Below are 18500 nucleotides of genomic sequence, written 5' to 3' on the forward strand. Positions count from 1 at the left end.
TAATTTACCATTGTTGACAAAAGTGAAACATTAAATGAATGAGCTGACGTAGAGAATCTAAAATAAACGAAATAAAGCCAAAGCGAATCTAGCAGCTCTTACTCGTTCATGTAGTTAGCAACAGACTTAACTTAGAATGTCCCTCATTCATCAAAATTTAATGTATCTATGGATTGGCATTCATAAACCAGGATTAGCAGGTTTGGGGGATTATTGTCACATGTTTTTCATACGTTAGTTCCTATATATATTTTTTTTTTTGTGGTTTTGTATACCTTTTCAACTTTTGAAATCTATAGTATGGGCTTTTATAAAATGTTAAACAGTATTTTTAAGTTCCAACACAATTTTATAATGTCCAAATAGAAATAAAATGTTATATTTATTTACGCGCTTAGTTTGAATTGGACCAGTCGGATATACCAGAGAGCAACGAGTCTGTAAACTGGTGACAATTTTTCAAGATACAACGTAAATGTAACATGTTGAGGTCGGTTATCAAGTCTGCAATAGTCAAATGTAAGATTTGTAATGTTTTTGCAGTATTTTGATTGTTTGTTATAATTATGACGTCTGCGGGAGGTGATTCTAAGTTTTGAAAGTATTACTCGCCAAAAGACTAATATGATCGATGGTTTGAGCAAAAGAAGTGATGAAGAATTATGTTATAGTTTCATATTCATTTTAAGAAGAATTTCACTTGAGGAATTCTATTAGAGGAATGAGCAACATTAACTAATATCCAAAATGTATGTAAACTTTTTCGGTGTCCTTTCTGATCAACACGTTTTGTCCTATATGCCCAATGAGAGCTAAGTTAGTATTCTGGTTGGCTTCCCTCTATTGCCTATATTTTCTCTTCTCTTACTCCTACTATTAGAACTCTGATTTTGTTTTTTTAACAACACTCTTCAGTACCACCCTTAGGAACACTCTGAAATGTGGAGTCGCCGTGCGAGAGTAGTTCCCAACACTTGTTGAGAATTAAAGAAAATTGCTAATCGTAAGAGATAAATTCACTTTAGCCACTTCATTTCCTGAATAAGAGTCATATAGAGCGAAAAAAAAATCAAACGAAAGTATAAAAAAAGAAAAAAAAAGTTTTCATATATTTTTTTGTTTGTAGAGGGAATCATTGACTAATTCATTCTGCCTTTCCTGCTTCTTGGTACAAAGAAAAATCGCTCTGCCTGTTGCACGTTCATTGTAACCTCATCCAACAGTTATCGATTCTGTACATTGTACTGTCGAAAGCATTGAACACGGATGACGAAGAGTATTATCGTACACATTATCATATTATCGTATTACACAGCTCAATAAAATTATGAATGAACTCAGTTTTGTCTATAGTTAGGTTTACCCATCAGGATTAAATTGATAAGTGAATTATAAAAACACAGATCTGTTCATATATATTTATTAAGTGAAAGTTCCAAATTTTTCCGTTTTACATAGCTCATTTTAATATAAAATTACAGCTTAGTACTTTTACTCCAACGAGGTTTTTTGTTTACTCTATAATCCTATTTCCAGCATTAATCCTAATTCCTCCCTAGATTTCTGCATAACCGTTCTTTGTCCTATTCCTGGCTATCACATACACCAATTTTAGAAGCTTTGTTTTGGCATTATTCTAAGTAGTTTTTTTTTCTCCTAGACCCTTTTTCCACTATTGTGTTCGTTTTCTTTTATCAGTTATCTTTTCCACTCCATAGAATAGTGCAGCTGTGTCTAAGATGCTACTTTTCAATTTTGTATATCATCATGTATGCTTATACCCTTTATGATACCAGGAGCCTTCTCCGAAGTTCTTCTTCATATTGCTATTCTATAATTTTTAAAAACTGTCATCCTGATGAATACTGAAATCCGGGCCAAATCTTTTGGTCCAAAATAAAATAAATTTCACTTATTCATTAATCCAAGTAGAATAAATGATCGGGAAATGGTAGAGGGTGACCGAACCCTTCTCCATCTTATTCCCACATTACATGACATCACGGCAATTACAAACACATATTTAATTTTTAAACATTTTTTTATGATCTTAATAAAACTAAATTTGGAATGCAGAAAAATTTAAAAAATTTGATTTTTTTTAATATTCATTTTCAAACAACGGGTAAACAAAATGGTTACCATACTATACATTCTTGTCCGTTACAACAGGGCTTCAGGAATCATCTGCTTCTCGGAGCTATGATCAATTAATTATATAACAATCTTTTACTAGTCTTGCAATTAGCATTTCATTGTAGTCTCGTTGCCTTTGCCGCCTCAGAGGCATATTCTGTACAATCTTATTTTAATACATCTTTTTGAAATACAAGATTTTACTGTATTCAGTAAGTAATTTAAACCTTACTAAAATGGTTTGAATTAATTTTTATCGGATTAGAACAGGATGTAGGATATTTCAAAACATCTACCCATAAAAAAAAATAGTGTCGTAGATAAAGAAAATCTCAAAAAGAGACAGAAAAGATAACAATTTTAATTAATTTCTGGATTCTAAATTTAACGACAGCCAAATAAAAATAACAGCGTTAGGTCATATTTGTTTCACACAAGCTGTGTATAAATATAATGGGTTTGTAAATTTTAAATCACCATTGTGATAACTTGATATGATTAATTTATTTTTTTTTGGCTTTTCATTATCAATAATTATCGATATCTCCATAAAATAAGTACTTAAAATTAATTCATTTTCTATGGCCTTAAGTTCATAGTGTTTGTTTGGCCATGATAATGAGGACAGCCATTTTTCGTACAAATTTTACAATATAGTGGTTTTAGCCAAAAGCTACGATCATTAAGATTCTTTTTTTCGTGGCAAGGTTCTTATTGATTATTAGGACCTGTATGACAATTATTTCGGAATAACCCAGATTCAAAAAATAATTTAAGGAATCTCATTAAAGGACGAAAATCCAATAACCGATTAAGATCGCGCCCCTCAACGAAGACAGGACTAGAGAGCGAGAGTGTATCGACCGGTAGAGCGCGCAGGCTGAGCCACAGTCAGCGCCCGGCCGCCCACGCACCTCGTGCTGCCTCAGGATGTCTTGCTACATCGCTATCAGATAGCTCACAATGGATTCAGGTATACAATAACATGCATTTCAGCAAGAGCATTCGTTATTAGTGATTTATGATTGATGATTAATCATTGATAATAAATTTTAAAGTCGTCCTAGCTGTTTATTATTGTTTTAAAGAGTCATCAGAGTTTAATAGAAATTTAAGCACTCAATAAAAACCTACAGATAGCATCCAATCGAGTTATATTTTCAAAATTTTAAGAATCTCTTTGTAAATTCAAGAAAACAAGATCATGCTTTGTTGTAAACATTGTGTGAGGAGAGGTACAATATATAACTGATTGACATGAATTTCTGTATTTTATGTGACCAGTAATATCCTAAGCGAGATAAGTTTAATGGTATAACAAAAAATCTATAAATCGTCTTAAATAATTTGAAAATTTTATATTTGATCACATTTTCAACAGAAACGCCTAGTGTTTCTTTATAACATAACAGATTATTTTACAATATTATATTCATATTTTATAAGTTATTTCGACAGTCCCTCTGTTCTAATTCATTAATAAGATCTAACAAACCAATTTATATTGATTTAATTAAAGTTTTCACTGTGTATTTTATTAATGACACTCATCCACCATTATTCGTCTAGCTTTATTAGCTTAATAAAAGTTTTTGGACATCATAACATTCTAATGATCATAGAAAAATGTTGGGTATGTAACAGGTAAAGATTGTATCGGCCAGATATTTGAATAAGTAATTTCTGTGAGCCATAGATTGTGAGGCTGGGAATCTACGTTCTTTGAAATATAATCATCTTGACTAATGTTTAAATTATATACTTAAAAGTATTATTTATAAGTTATTTACAAACGCATGAGAACAAACGTCTTTGACAAAGTGCTGTTGGTCGTCTTAGACAAACAACACTTTGTTTCTCCTTTTAACGTGGCCCTTATATATTTAGGAAGTGCATGGCGAACTTTTCTTCAGTACACTCCTGATTGTATCTGAACTGAAAGTTTAGAATCCGTATCTATTAAACATAATGGTATTTAATTAATTTTTAAATTATTTAAACTTTAAAATTTATTTACACTTTTCAAACCACACAGGGACAATGACTGAGCGTTCTAGCACTAAATAAATAAAATAATTTGTTATATAAATTATATTAAGAAACAAGTAACATGCTGGTCATGAGCGTAGAATTTAATTACCATTGAATAAAGATTTTTACAAAGCATTTTTTTTTCTTCTTGAAACCTATAAAAATTTTAAATAAATGACCTTATTAACATTATAAACAAGAACTTCTTTGTTATTGATAGTAATGAATGACTCTAATAATAATTATGGTCCTATGAACTCATTAAAAAACTGGGCATAGTAGAGTAGAGAAATAGAGAAGTTTTAGATTGTAATTGCTAATTTATTTTTCCTTAAACCCAAGAAAAGAGCTATTTCTTTCATTCACCAAGTCTTAGCTGACCTCTAAATTCACTCAACAATTATAAATTAAAAATCTTTTAATAGTCACTGAATAAATTGTCGTAATTTAGTTTTTATTTTACAACGGTGGGTTCTTTTGTTTATTAAACGTCCATTTTTTTTCAACAGACAACTTGAATTATTACAAAACATATAAAATACAGAATTAATGAAAAATTAAAAACTTGTACCCAACATTTTCTTTTATTCACCCAAATAATTTTCTAATCGCATTATATTTTAAAAACAATAAATTTTCAACCAATGGTTCGATTATAGTTTTGTCGGAATATTTTCTTATTTAATCGACTTTAAAACTTAAACTACTACTATTTTTTTAATCACATTTCTGTATATTTTGATTGAAAACAAAACAAAAAACTAACTTTCGATTTCTAAAAATCTTTTAAGGATATTTTACATTCCTTCGAGACATAATTTTTGCTGATAATGAATGAATAGGATTTTCCCCTTTTTTAATTCTCATTTGTCTCTTTTAAATGTCATTAGCCTACAACGAAATCTAAAAATCTGGAATGCAATCAATTACTTTTATTCAATGATTTAATCAGCACGCCAATTCACCTCATATAGGTTTTTGAGAAAATGAGAAATGTTTTATAATTTTATATTTATAATTGTTCATAAAATAATAATAAAGGTATTAGTGAACCCCAATGGTTCAATTTCAATACTACCAATTTATAAACAAATCCGCCCAGTGACACCTTTCTAAATCCATATCTATCAGATGCATTATTGATGCAATCCTCCCACGTACGCTTCTGTCTGCCCCTCGTTTATTAGTCGGTGGACCACTGTTAATAAAAAATGTTTACTAACATTTTAGTGACCTTTTCATAACTTAGTCCTTCAACCTTATACGCCCATTTCATACGACAAATTGTTATAATCTGAATTATAATTACCGGGTACAGTTTGCTCAATTCTGCGTTGTGCAGCTTTCTAAATTCTTTGGTTAACTCAGCCTTTTCGGTTCATATATCTTACGTAATAATTTACTTTCAAAAACCTTAAAGCGCTGCTATCCTAATTAAATATAACAGCTTTTATAATTAATTTACAATTTTGTGCGCACTAATCATCATCCAATATTTCCTATAAGTCGGTGAATATTATTTCAGTAATATTTGATTTGTTAGTTTTATGTAGTGTAGTATTTAGTAATACTAGGAACCAATTAAAAATTCATAAAAAAATGTTATTATTATAGAATTAAATAAAAACAGTTTTTAATAAGAGATTAAAAATAAACAGATACACAGTTATAATCTATAATCCTCATTGGTTTATATAATGCAATCTAATTATTAATCAATTCCAAATTAAGAGCTTTATTTTCTATGTAATGTTACAAAACGTTAATGATCACCATAATAAACCACCCAGTTGAAGTGCACAGTACACACACTTTACAACAGTACACTGGCGCCCATACAATACACTATAAACATTTAACACATGTCTCCAACAGCAACCCTTCCTCAAGTTGCGGTATCAGATGGCGAAGACTATTAGAGCTTTGAAGAGGCAATCCCTTTCATCTAAAGGATATGGTTCCCAACTCCCTTAAAATTAATGAACTACGAAACCCAAACAAGAGGCCCAGTTCAATCATGAATTCTTGCGACACAGAAGTATTTCGTTTTATATAAATCAGTTTTAGGTCAATTTGATTTTAGTTTATTTATAGAATATTACATTTGAATTTTATACAAATTCTATATACTAACACTATGAAAAAATATATAAAAATAGTACACCAACAAATACCGGGTAGGTTATTACAAAATAAAACCATAGAAATATAAAAGGTAAAAACGCTCTGAACGTAATAAAAACCAGATTTAAAAAAATCAAAACATGAGAAATTCTATTTGCGATTTGCATATAAATGTTGCCTTTTCATGCCATTTGTTAATATAATTTCACATTTCACCTAACTGAGATCCAAATCCTTTGGTGGACGCATCACACAATTTACACATACATCCCTACTAAGACCATTTTCTTCCTTCTGAGGATACCTTTACACGCCCACAATTTAAAAAAAAACTTTTCAAGTAAACTATCTTCATTTTTATTCTATTTATACTTTTAAGACAAGATCTTGAAGGTGCTTGAATTACTAAAATATTGAATAGTCCATGGATAACATTGTTCAGAAAGATTCGTTATTATTATGGAATTACTTGAAAATGAACTCAAGAAAGAAATACTTTATTTATTTAGAAACTGAGATGCCCATAGGAATCGCTTGCTACAATACAGCATACTAATCTATCTTTGGTGAAACATAATTTTATTTTTTATTTTTACTTGAGTCCTACAAACTCCTCTTGCTACTTCACCAAAAGATATCTAGAGAAGTATTCTGATATAATTTATGTGGCATAATCTAATTAAATTCAAAAGATAAAGACGGAATGAAAGGATCAAAGCAAGCTCTGATTACTCAGCATTAGGCGAAACTTGATCTGTTTACAGAAGGGAGTTCTTTGAAAACACGTCAGAGTGACTTCAGCGTATCCAAAAGTCATATTTATTGATAAATGAACTCAATAAAATATATAAATACTTTATATGATGCGTTGAATAGAAGTATCTGGACCAAACCACGCTATAGGGATGTTGGGTAAAGAGCTATCGCCATTCCCTCTTATCCGATTCTAGGTGTCTTCTTATCTAAATACTGATGTATCGAGGTATTAGCAACTATTAATATTGTAGGGGTCTTTGCTATATCTCTTGTTATACCTGTGCCGGGTATGTAGCTGTCAACAACAAGGTGGTTAATGGACAGTTGAAAGGGGTCCTGAGCAAATCTATTGAAAGCAGGTATTACCTGCTGGCTTTGTCGGTGGGAAGGTCAATAATAAACAAAACTTGCACCAAACACTTTTCTAAATGTACCACCCCTTTAACGTATTTTTCTTTTCGTGGCTGATGATAGCCAATGGAAAATAAAGTTCTGAAAAGGTAACACCTCTACGAACGTGAGAGAAGTACAGAGAACACATACAGAGAGAGAATAAGGTACGGAAGTAACAAGACGGGCTAGAGAAGAGCATGGACTATAAGAAGTCCTAAGAAGGGCTCTTCAGAAATGGAACTCCCGGGCTGAGATGATGCCCACGGTTACGACAACACGACACCCATGGCGAGGACTTCATCACTACATACCTTGACACACACACAACCCAAATCAGCAGCTATAAGTATACATTAGGCAATAAGTAATAAAGTAATAATCATATTTAATGGCAACCATTTATCTGAATCATTTTAATAACATCATTTATCAATAAATTATAAATAAATACTTAGTTCCTTTATGTAGTTTATTTACTATTATATTACCAAATACCACCTTTATATTATACAGTTAAAAATACCAACATTTTATAGATATAAAAGTATTTAATTGGTAACTGGTAAACACACAACAATCCTTCGGAAAATAATCTAATTATAATAAGAGTTTTGCAGGACACAATATAAATTAATTAACTAACTTGTTTTGGATAATTGCCTTCAGCGATTATCCTGGTATACCGACTAAATCTCGAGACAATACATAGAAATACTTACCTTACAGGAGATTTGCACGGAGAAGGTTTCTTTTCTTTTTTTTTCACTTTGGATTCAGTTTTCCGCTCAAATTTGGATGTTGGATGTGAACCTGAGCACGTAGTCATGTACTTATCATTTGAAATGGACAGGAATGCATAATCCAAACTGTAGGGATAAAACCACGGGGCACTGTTGGTCATGGCATACCGCTACTTTACTTTTATACAAATAAAAAAAAAATTCAACAAACAATTTAGCTGCATTTATTCTAAACATGGGACCGTGACTAGAGTTACTTTTGAACTAGTACGGAATCTTTGGGATAGTCTGGGGTAGTAGATGTTCTAACTATCGAAGAAAAGGAGCTATACATTCATTAATTTTTTTAATATTTTATCGTTCTCTACCAGCTCGTTTTGAACCTTGCGAAGAACGCCAATTTCCAAGAACAGTCGATTCTAATTATATATTTATGCTGGAGAGTTGTTCGATAGCTGTAACGGACTGGAACTAGTTTAAAAAAAAACTCAAAAAATATATGCATCAATCGAAATGGATCCCTGTTTTTGGTCGAAATATCGGTCACAAGTTGTATTGTGTCGGTTAAGGATATATATCATTTTATAATAAAATAAATAATATCTTGAACAAATGAAATCATATATTTAATTCGTAAAATACAAATATAAAGTCAAATGCATCAAAAAATAATTAATTGGTTTGTGTATGGTATTATAATATTTAAATTTTGATTCTATTTATCGAATTATAACCAAAAATTTCATTAGTTACAAACAAAGTTTGATTTTATAAAAACTAGAACAATATTTCAAATTTTTATCGGTATTGGAACACTTTTTTTTTTAATTTTCTCTGAATAATCACATAACTAAATCTGAAAGAATAGCTTGCTATTATTTTCTCCTAAAATCAAAAATATTTTCTATAGTTAAAATTAAAATGTGCTTTATAGGACCATTATCATGCATATCACTGGAACTACATTCCCTCTAACATACGTATGTACCGACCCTTTCCTGGTTTGAAATATTTATATTTAATTACCCTTTACTTTACCAACGTAATCCGATGTTGTAATAGTACAGATGTGACTACATTTTTGTTTTGTTTTTTAAGTATTTACTCAGTTTTTTTTAATCACTGTTTCTTATTATTTTTATTATTTTATTTATTATTTTTATTATTGTTTAAAATTATTTTTATACAATATTAATATAAATAATAATTAAGCATGATCTAAAGCGTATTTTCATTCCAAACTCCTTACCCATCCTAACCCATTAATTCTTAATCAACTTCTTAACAATCCCCGATAATCCTCCGAGGCGTCTGAAAAGATGGCCACGGGGCCTTCTAATTTAAATGAATGCTAGAAGTACCACCAATTTTTCCCAAGATCCCAGGCTTCTTCCTAAGATTTTCAAGTGTATATGAAACATACAACATATTTACTTATTGTATTTATTATTTGTACTGTTGTAAATAACATTAAAAAAATAAATAAATAAAAAATTTTTAGTACCACTGAAATGGTATGAAGGGACCCTAATATGCTATAAATCCGAAATGTTAAAATTAATCGATATGCAGTCGCGCTATTGTAAAATAGATTATATTTTCATTTTTAGCACTCTCGAAATGTTTGAAGGAACCTAATATGCTAATAATCTGTTTTTGGCCAATATATATTGTAAAATTAAAATTGCCTTATAATTGTTCTAAAGAAACCTAGTCCCAAAATAATAGACTATTTTTGATTTCATTACTTCCCAGATATTATTGCTCTTCAAATATTGACTGTTCCCCTCAAAAAATCATTAATAGTCGAATCTATTTATTATTATGTGAATTATTGTAAAAAATATATTTTTCTGTAAGAACAACCATACCGAACGAATTTGATTTCAGCCTAAAAAAGAAAGTCTAAAAAACCATCTTATGGTTTATCATGTAAAATGACTGAAAGTGACGTGGCTGAGGAGAAGCAGCAAGATCTTGTGTTAAGCCCTACTCTTGTGGGCAGATTTGGGCAAAAGTTTACTCTAACTAACAACTAAAAACTAAAGCTAAATTAGCTGTAGTTGAATTGGAAACTTTACACTAACCTGTTAGTTGTTAGCTGTTTGCTCATAGCTAACTCTTGGAACTAAGTTAGCTATGATCTGAAATCAGCAACGAACATTTAGTTATGAAACGATGGGCCATAGCTAAAACTGATATTTAGTTAGTTCTATCTTTAGTTTCAAATGAAAAAACTAAAAAATAATATTATAATAAAAAAAATTTTAACTTTTCTGATATCTAATATATGGCATGTATATATTTTCTCAGGTCAATCAATTAATTTCAAAGGTGCTGAGAATGAAAAAATAATTGATATTACGATAACACGCAGGCGTATCCAGTATTTGAACTTTTCGGATTTCTAACATATAACGTCCCCTTTTATGTTTTCGGAGGTGCTGAAAATGAAAATAATATCATGTTATTCTCAATAACACGTTGTAAATCCGAAATGTTAAAATAAATCTATTCGTAAGCGCGTGGTCGCAAAATTGATTTTATTTTCATGTTCAACACCTCCGAAAACATGAAAGGGGACGTTTATATGTTATAAATCCGAAATGTCAGAATGAATCGATACGCAAGCGCGTGATCATAAAATCGATTTTATTTTCATTTTTAGAACCACTGAAATGGTATGAAGGGACCCCAACATGCTAGAAATCATTTTTAGAACTCCCAGGTTGAATGTAAATAGGAATGATTGTGTTTAAGATGTTATTTTACTTTAAGTTTAATTTTTAATTTTTTTTTCTTCCATTTCTTATTTTATCATTTTATTTATATATTTGTAAATACGGTGTGTGAACAAGTTTTATGATCACTATTACAATTGTCTATAAATATATTTTAAAAAACCAGTGTGTCGTAATAAAAATGAGGTCACTGACTCAACTTAATTAAATATTTCTGTCAAAAACAATATTTGGAAACCCTTTCAGTTAGCTACTCGCTCTGTTACATTGTATCAATCACCCAGCGATATACAATATACAGGGAGTAACAGACTTTGGTGAGATGGTTGAGTAATCTTTATTTGCTGCCAACATTTTTGAAAAAAAAATTTCCAAAATAATACTATAATGTTTGTAAACAAATGCATTTCATAAAAACGGAAAATCTTGTATTCAGTTACACATTTTTAACCCTTGGCAGGGTGATAAGCAGTTGGCCTGGTGTCAGTCGGTTGAAAGGCCAAGTGTTTGTAAATAACTCACAAAGCTGGTAACGATGGGAATTTTGTAACCTGGTGTCCATTACCAAACTCACATTGAGTGTTAGTTAGGGCTGTGTATATTCATACTTCTTCTAAGTTCATAATATTAATGTAATGATTTTATTCCAATTTAATTTTTATTCTATCCCAGTTGCGACTGTCATAATCATGGAATCGGCTGATGAGATTACTCATGAATTTTTTTATTATTATTATTAATATACATTATTTTTCAGTTATATAGAAATTTGTAACCTAGTGCTAAAATACTGATGGTACAATAAATGCTAGTTCGATTTGGCACAAATAAGGTTTTATCTGGATGGTCTCATATTAATTTTATCATTACCATGCGCAGGAATATTTTTCTCGTAATACTTTTCTTCAATTTTATTGTTAGCAAATTAAATTGCTCAAATATATAAATAATAAAATTTATTATTTTGATTTATTTTTTTATGTATATTTATTTTATTCAGGTGTCTGTCCAAGATTAAGAATAATTTTTTTTTCTTAAATCTGTAAATACAGATTTAGGAGGTAAAAAAATAAATAAAAGAAAAAAAATATTCTTAATCTTGGACAGACACCTGACACTAACTCGCCACTGTAATAAGAAGATCAATCAGGTTAGGACCAAGTCTTAATTACCTGCTAACTTCTGATTTTTCTGTTTGCCTCAAATTTATGATCTACAAAAGGGTGTTGAGATCAGGCTACCTTCAATCCGTTTTCATCATGACTTCACCCCCACACACTCATAGGGCTTAGAAGAAAAAAAAAACAAAAACATAATTGTTGAAGTATAGATTATTATGTGTCTACTTACCTACTCACAAGGGAAGGCTAGAGCCCGCGGAATCACTGATTTCTATGAAACGTTTCTTGGCTATAGAAGGCTGAAAAATATTTAACATATGTCATAGGATTCTAGATAATGCACCCTGGGAAGCTGAGAAAAAAAATATTTTATGTAGTTTTAGAAAATGTACATGTTGCACAACGTCTTTCCTCTGCATGAATTTAATATTTATTATATACGAATCTATTTGTTTTTTTAATATAATAAGAACAAAATGTCATTTATCGTATTAAATAAGTTTTAAAAAAAACACTAAAACCAAAATTCATTTTTTGTAAAGTATACGAAAAATATTTTGTTTAGGAAAAATGAAGTCAGATTCGGTTTAACCGTCTTTTGGAACCCTTAATTACGAATTTTCCTATAAATCTAAAATTGGAAATTTTCGGGCTTGATTTTTGGAGATTATTTTTTTTCTGCTGATGCCTCCACGTTCACAAAATAAATATATAACTCCTCAAAATGTTAACAATTAATAGTTTATGCTACTATTTTGATACCGTTATTGACCGCCACCCGTATTTTCCTCCAATCTTATATCTTTTAGATTTTATGCCTTTATATTGAAGAAAAAGCAGTTTCAAATTAAAAAAACCAAGAAGTCTCAAACGTTTTATTTTATATCTTCGTTTCTTATTTTGGTAAAATTATTTGCGAAGGTCCAATTTGTGCTATTTCATGTAGTTTTGAGTATCTTATACCTTTATTAAGTTTTGTGTTGAAGTTGCAGCTTTCACGATTTTCGAGAACGACCTGAAGTATCGGAAGTATTTTGTTTAAATTATTTTCTGTTAGATAACTTTATTAAAATTTGAATTATGCTTGCCACAAATTAAAAAGTCAATTATTCTACGTACGGAATGAATTTCCTGAATGAAGGCAGCAGTAGAAGTAGAATTATATGAAAATTTTAAATGAGGAAGTTGTTGCCCATTATTTTGTTTCAAACAATTTAACTGAAATGAGACTAGGTATATTAACAAATCAGTGGTTGATTGTTTTGTCAACATTTTTGTTAAATAATCATAACTATTTGATTCGCGTCAAACGTACTTCAAACTTCAATACTGTCCCCTTACAGAAAAAAAAACCGTGCCCGTGTAGGCCTCGGCGCTTCGCGCCGAGGCGACATATTTCCGTGACAACGTATACTCTATAATCCTCTTACCCCCACCACCTCACTCTTACCCATCCCCACCACTACCTTCTCCGTTACGGGACACTTTTGCCTGCATGACTCTCAGCATCTATAATCCTCTTACCCCCACTACTACATAATCCTCTTACCCCCACTACTACACTACTAATTACCTCCCCCACAATCTACTTCCGTTACGGGACACTTTTTCTAACATGGCATCCCGCAAAATGATTTATAAGACGTTGTCACGTCAAAAGTTTGAACATTAGACTATATGCATTATTTTACACATACGTACATAATCATCATTACTTTTAAATTATTTAATTAAATTTAAAGTCTAGAATTGTTTCACTTTTTTGATAAATGATCTCTTAATTAATTCAACAATCTGAAATAACCTTCTCTTGCATATAACAATATTCTTTGGCCTATTCAGTTATATTAACATTAATAGAGAAGGTTAAATTGAAGATCTGGAACGAACTGTTTGTTTGGGTTTGATATAAAATTCTGAATAAAACATTCTCTAAAACATTTTAAATCATTTTTTAACACAACAGCACTCAGGCTTGTTTTGTTAGCAAACAAAGCACAACAACAAAGCAACAAGTTGGTTGACTCAGTCGTATAGGGCAGTGTTGAAGGCTGGTTCGGACGGCCAAAGATCTACAAAGTTTGTGGACCAACCGAAAAAAAAAAAATAAACTGATTAGTATATAATTAAGAATTGAATATATATAGCAAATTCAAAACAGAATAATTCTTAAACTGTTATAATAAAATAAAGTGAGAGAAAAAGAAACTTTCTAAAAATAAATAAATTTCATAGACTATTTCATTAATACAATCATGAATCATGTTACAGAAAGTGAAGTGAAGCAGGCCATGGAGAAAGGCGATATAGGCCTTGGGGAAATAAAAAGCAAGTAAGTAGTCAAATATTCAATATTTTAAATTATAAATGATTTATTTAACAACAAAAAGGCTCAGTAACGAAATAAAGTTCTAAATCATAAAAAGTTAAATTTTATTATACCTTAAAAATATAAAAATAATTCAACAATCCTGAATTTCATTTACATTTAAATGACATTTTTCTGCGTATATGATAAATAGTAATATGAATATTTTCACATAGGCAATTTCAATTGCAATTTTCATCTTCCTGGATTTAACTTTATACCATGACTGATACACCGAAGTAGAAACGAAAGTAAGTAAAGAGAATGATTTTTTTTTTTTTGAAGAATTTTCTGATTCAGAATTTTTAACTAACGAACCAGAATTTAATTACGAATAATCCGCACGTAACTTCTTCGCTTAGTTCAGAGCATAGGGAAAAACAGTATGGAAACAAATAACAAAACCATACGCAAATTTAATTAATTACACATATCACCGCAGTTCAGTAAGATGGTTGCTAATATTGATAAATCACTGCTACTATAATAATTTAAAATATTTATTAATCTAGAAATAGGTATATGTTAAAATTATTAAAATTGAAGACCTAAATAAGAAGATTACGTACCGTATTTATCAATGTGTACTAACTATGATGCTGTATCGGTAACAAAGGAATCTAAATGTAATGTGAAATTTACTATGTATATTGATTGAATAATAAAAAAAAGATTTTAAAATATAATCGATGGTTTATTTCTCAGAACTCATATACAAATAGAACTAATCATCACCCTCGAAGAATGGTGCCAAAACTGGAGGATTAAAATAAATTCCAATAAATCCCACCAAATCACATTTACCCTTCGCCGTAAACCTTCGTCTTGCCCTACAGTATCTTTTAATAATACCCCACTTATTCCTGGATGAACAGATCCGTAACTTAGGACTAAATCTGGACAAACGACTGACATGGAATCCTCATACAAGACTGAAAAGACAAGAAACTGATCGTCGATTCTGACTATTAGAACATTTACTAGACAAACGGTCCAAACTTCCAATCCATTACAAAAGACTGATCTACATGACTATTATAAGGCCTATTTGGACATACGGAGTTGAGCTATGTGGCTCCACTAAACCATCTAATTCCTCTCGAATCCAATCCTTACAGTCCAAAATCCTTCGTAAAATCCTTAATGGTCCTTACTTTGTCACAAATCAAATCATCCATCAGGACCTCAATGTCCCCTATGTTGCCGATTGGGCCAGAAGCAGATACCAATCCTTCCATAATAAACTTCCCAACCACCCAAACCAACTCGTTTCTAACCTGGATTCTCCTTCACTACCTAATAATCCTCCTAGGCGTCTGAAAAGAAGATGGCCTCGAGATCTTCTCCTTTAGAAATGTTTTTGGAGTTCTATCAATGGGTAGATTCTCCACATGTTTTTATCATGTCATAATATCACTTACAGCAAATTTACTTGATGTGTATATATGTATAGAGTTGTAAATATCAATAAATAAATTATTAAAAAAAAAAAAATAGAACTGACACAGTCGGAATGTTATTAACGTTTAAAATGTTCCTTGGAAAACCAGAGAAGAGAAAAATTGGATTGAATTGGAAAAAAAAAAAAAGCGGCTTAAAGTAAATGTGAAAACTGTATATAATTGTTATTATTTAAAAGTACAATGATTTTTTTTTTTTTAACTCTTTTGAGTACTAATGCTAGTTACAAATTTATTTAACTTTCCTCTTTGAAAATGTATATAACTATTATTTGATCTTGTTGCATACATTATACAATCCATTCATCCGAAAATAAATATATTTTGAATTTTAGGAAAAATGGAAACCAGGCAAGTCCGAACAGTGTTGAGCAAGGAGATATTCCCTATGATCCTCACGTTCACAGGCAGGTGGAGCATCCCACAACGTAAGTACAGTCAACTAATATTAAATTTATTTGATTTCTCTCATATAAAACTGCGGAAGGATTTATCAATCATTTTTACTGTACGCTCTCCGTGGGAATAACAATAAATAATAAATGCAAATCACTAATTTGTATCAGCGATAAAACCTTTGATACGTGAGATCGATTTTTACGGGGGGGGGGCCGAGGGAAAAATCAAAGAATTGTTGATATTGCTCATATGCCTAATTCGCGAATAGTAGACAATTAAATTTCTTAATGAATAGATTATTTGATATTGCTAAGTACTGCTTACTCTAGTGCTTGAAATATTCCTAATACCTTGGTTATTAAAATTTTAAACATTCATGGTCAATTTTAGTCAACATTTATTTATCATATATTTCTAAAATTTGCTCACATCCGTTTCTAAATGTTTGTATCATTTGTTTCTTATCAACTGACTTAGTTATATTTTCCCTTCCGTTAAGTGTTATAATATTTCTTATGTATCTCATGAAGATTTTCTTGAAATATCGAAAGCATGTGTTATTGATAATATCGATAATGGAATTAGAAATTGTTGGAATATATTGCCAAAGGTTGTTTAAAGGCAGTGTCGTCAAATGACCCCACAGACGAAGCAAAAGAAATCGAAACCATTGATGTTAGGGCAATAGTCGATCAAAATCCATCCCAATCAGTGCAAAACATTGCAGAGGTCCTAGACGTATCACAAGCAAGTGTAGAAAATCATTTGCTGAAAATCAAGCTCGGCTATGTTTCTAGGTTTGATGTTTGGGTCTCCCACTCTGTGATCAAGCCAACTTGGCAACACGCATTTCCATTTGCGATTCACTGTCAAGAAAACGATCCTTTTCTGAAAAGACTTGTGACAAGGGATGAAAAGTGCATTGTATACGATAATGTGGTGCGAAACAAATCTTGGAGACTCAGCAACGAACCACCTGGAACCACATCTTAATCGGGATTGCACCCAAAGAAGTTAATGCTTTCTGTATGGTGGGATTTCAAGGGTGTGATTTTTTATGAGCTTTTGTCACAAGGTGTATCGATCGATTCCAATCTATATTGCTCACAATTAACTAAATTGGATGAATCGATCCAAAGAAAACACCCAGAACTGGCAAATGAAAAGGGTGTCGTCTTCCATCGTTGCAACGCTAGGCCCCACACTTTGTTAATCACTCGAAATAAATTGTTAGCCCTTGGATAAGATCTTCTGCCCCACCTTCCCTCTTCAGTGGACCTTGCTCTCAGTGACTACCACTTATTCCGGTCTCAAAATTCATAAAGTGGAAAACGATTTGAAAACGAACTAGGTGTCAGGGACCATCTTAATCACTTTTTCGCTAAGAAACCACATTCTATGAACATGGGATTATTCATCTGTTGGAGAAATGGGGTAAGGAAATCGAAAATAATGAAAATTACATTGTAAATTAAAATAAATATTATGTACACAATATACTTAGTTTTCTTTCATCCAAAAAACCGATATGACTTATTTGCCAAACCTATATATTCATGGTCTTCCTACTAAATTCGAACAAAAGAAGTTAATTAATCATCTGAAAATGTGAAAACGGTAATATCAAGAATAAGATATCGATATTCCGTAAAACCTATATAATTAAAAATCAAATATTGATGTTATAATACGTAATATAAAACAATATGAACGTTACGATATCACCAAAGTATGACTACTTTCTACACGACACTTTAACTGAGGTATCGATATCCAATATTATCAAAAATAAATATTATAGAACCGATACTCCTTCCAATACAATACAATGACAGAAAAGATACTTCATTGTACTAATTGCTTACAAAACAAAGGGAAAAATAAATTATTGCAGTGGAACAAATAATGAAATATTTGAGGAATACAGTATCAAAACCATAGATTTTTCCATCATAAAGTATCGATACAAACTAAATCATTGTCCCTGATTGACTATGGCTTACCCCCCACCACTTTGTTTGATCCTGGGTACGCCCTTGTGCACCTGTGCTAATAGATTAGTCAAAGATAAGGTAATTGTTAAAGCCACCTCAAATTGACTATGTCTTTTTGTTGGAAGGCTTTAAAAAGAACAAGCAACTAGCTGGTTCGGATTAAACATTTTAAAAACTTAAACTAAAATAAACAAAAGATGACTAACAATGAATACAAGTAAAAATAAAAATGCCTTT

General features: G+C 30.9%; 1 protein-coding gene across 4 annotated transcripts in view; it reads left to right on the forward strand.

Moving 5' to 3' along the window:
* LOC106682364 (proton-coupled amino acid transporter-like protein CG1139) overlaps positions 1 to 18500 on the forward strand; it is an 86175-nt gene that overhangs the window by 55944 nt on the left and 11731 nt on the right. For 3 of the 4 annotated variants that reach the window (XM_014423168.2, XM_014423166.3, XM_014423169.3), the window contains 2 exons: positions 14314 to 14374; positions 16206 to 16298. In XM_014423168.2, the coding sequence (XP_014278654.1) occupies positions 14334 to 14374; positions 16206 to 16298 (134 nt within the window). In that variant the 5' untranslated portion in view covers positions 14314 to 14333. Of the gene's footprint in view, positions 1 to 3015; positions 3110 to 14313; positions 14375 to 16205; positions 16299 to 18500 lie in introns of those variants that run through there. The other variant, XM_014423167.3, reaches the window with a different exon arrangement.

The sequence above is a fragment of the Halyomorpha halys genome, unplaced genomic scaffold (assembly GCF_000696795.3).
Source record: "Halyomorpha halys isolate HHAL.00 unplaced genomic scaffold, Hhal_1.1 Scaffold409.1, whole genome shotgun sequence".
Taxonomy (NCBI): domain Eukaryota; kingdom Metazoa; phylum Arthropoda; class Insecta; order Hemiptera; family Pentatomidae; genus Halyomorpha; species Halyomorpha halys.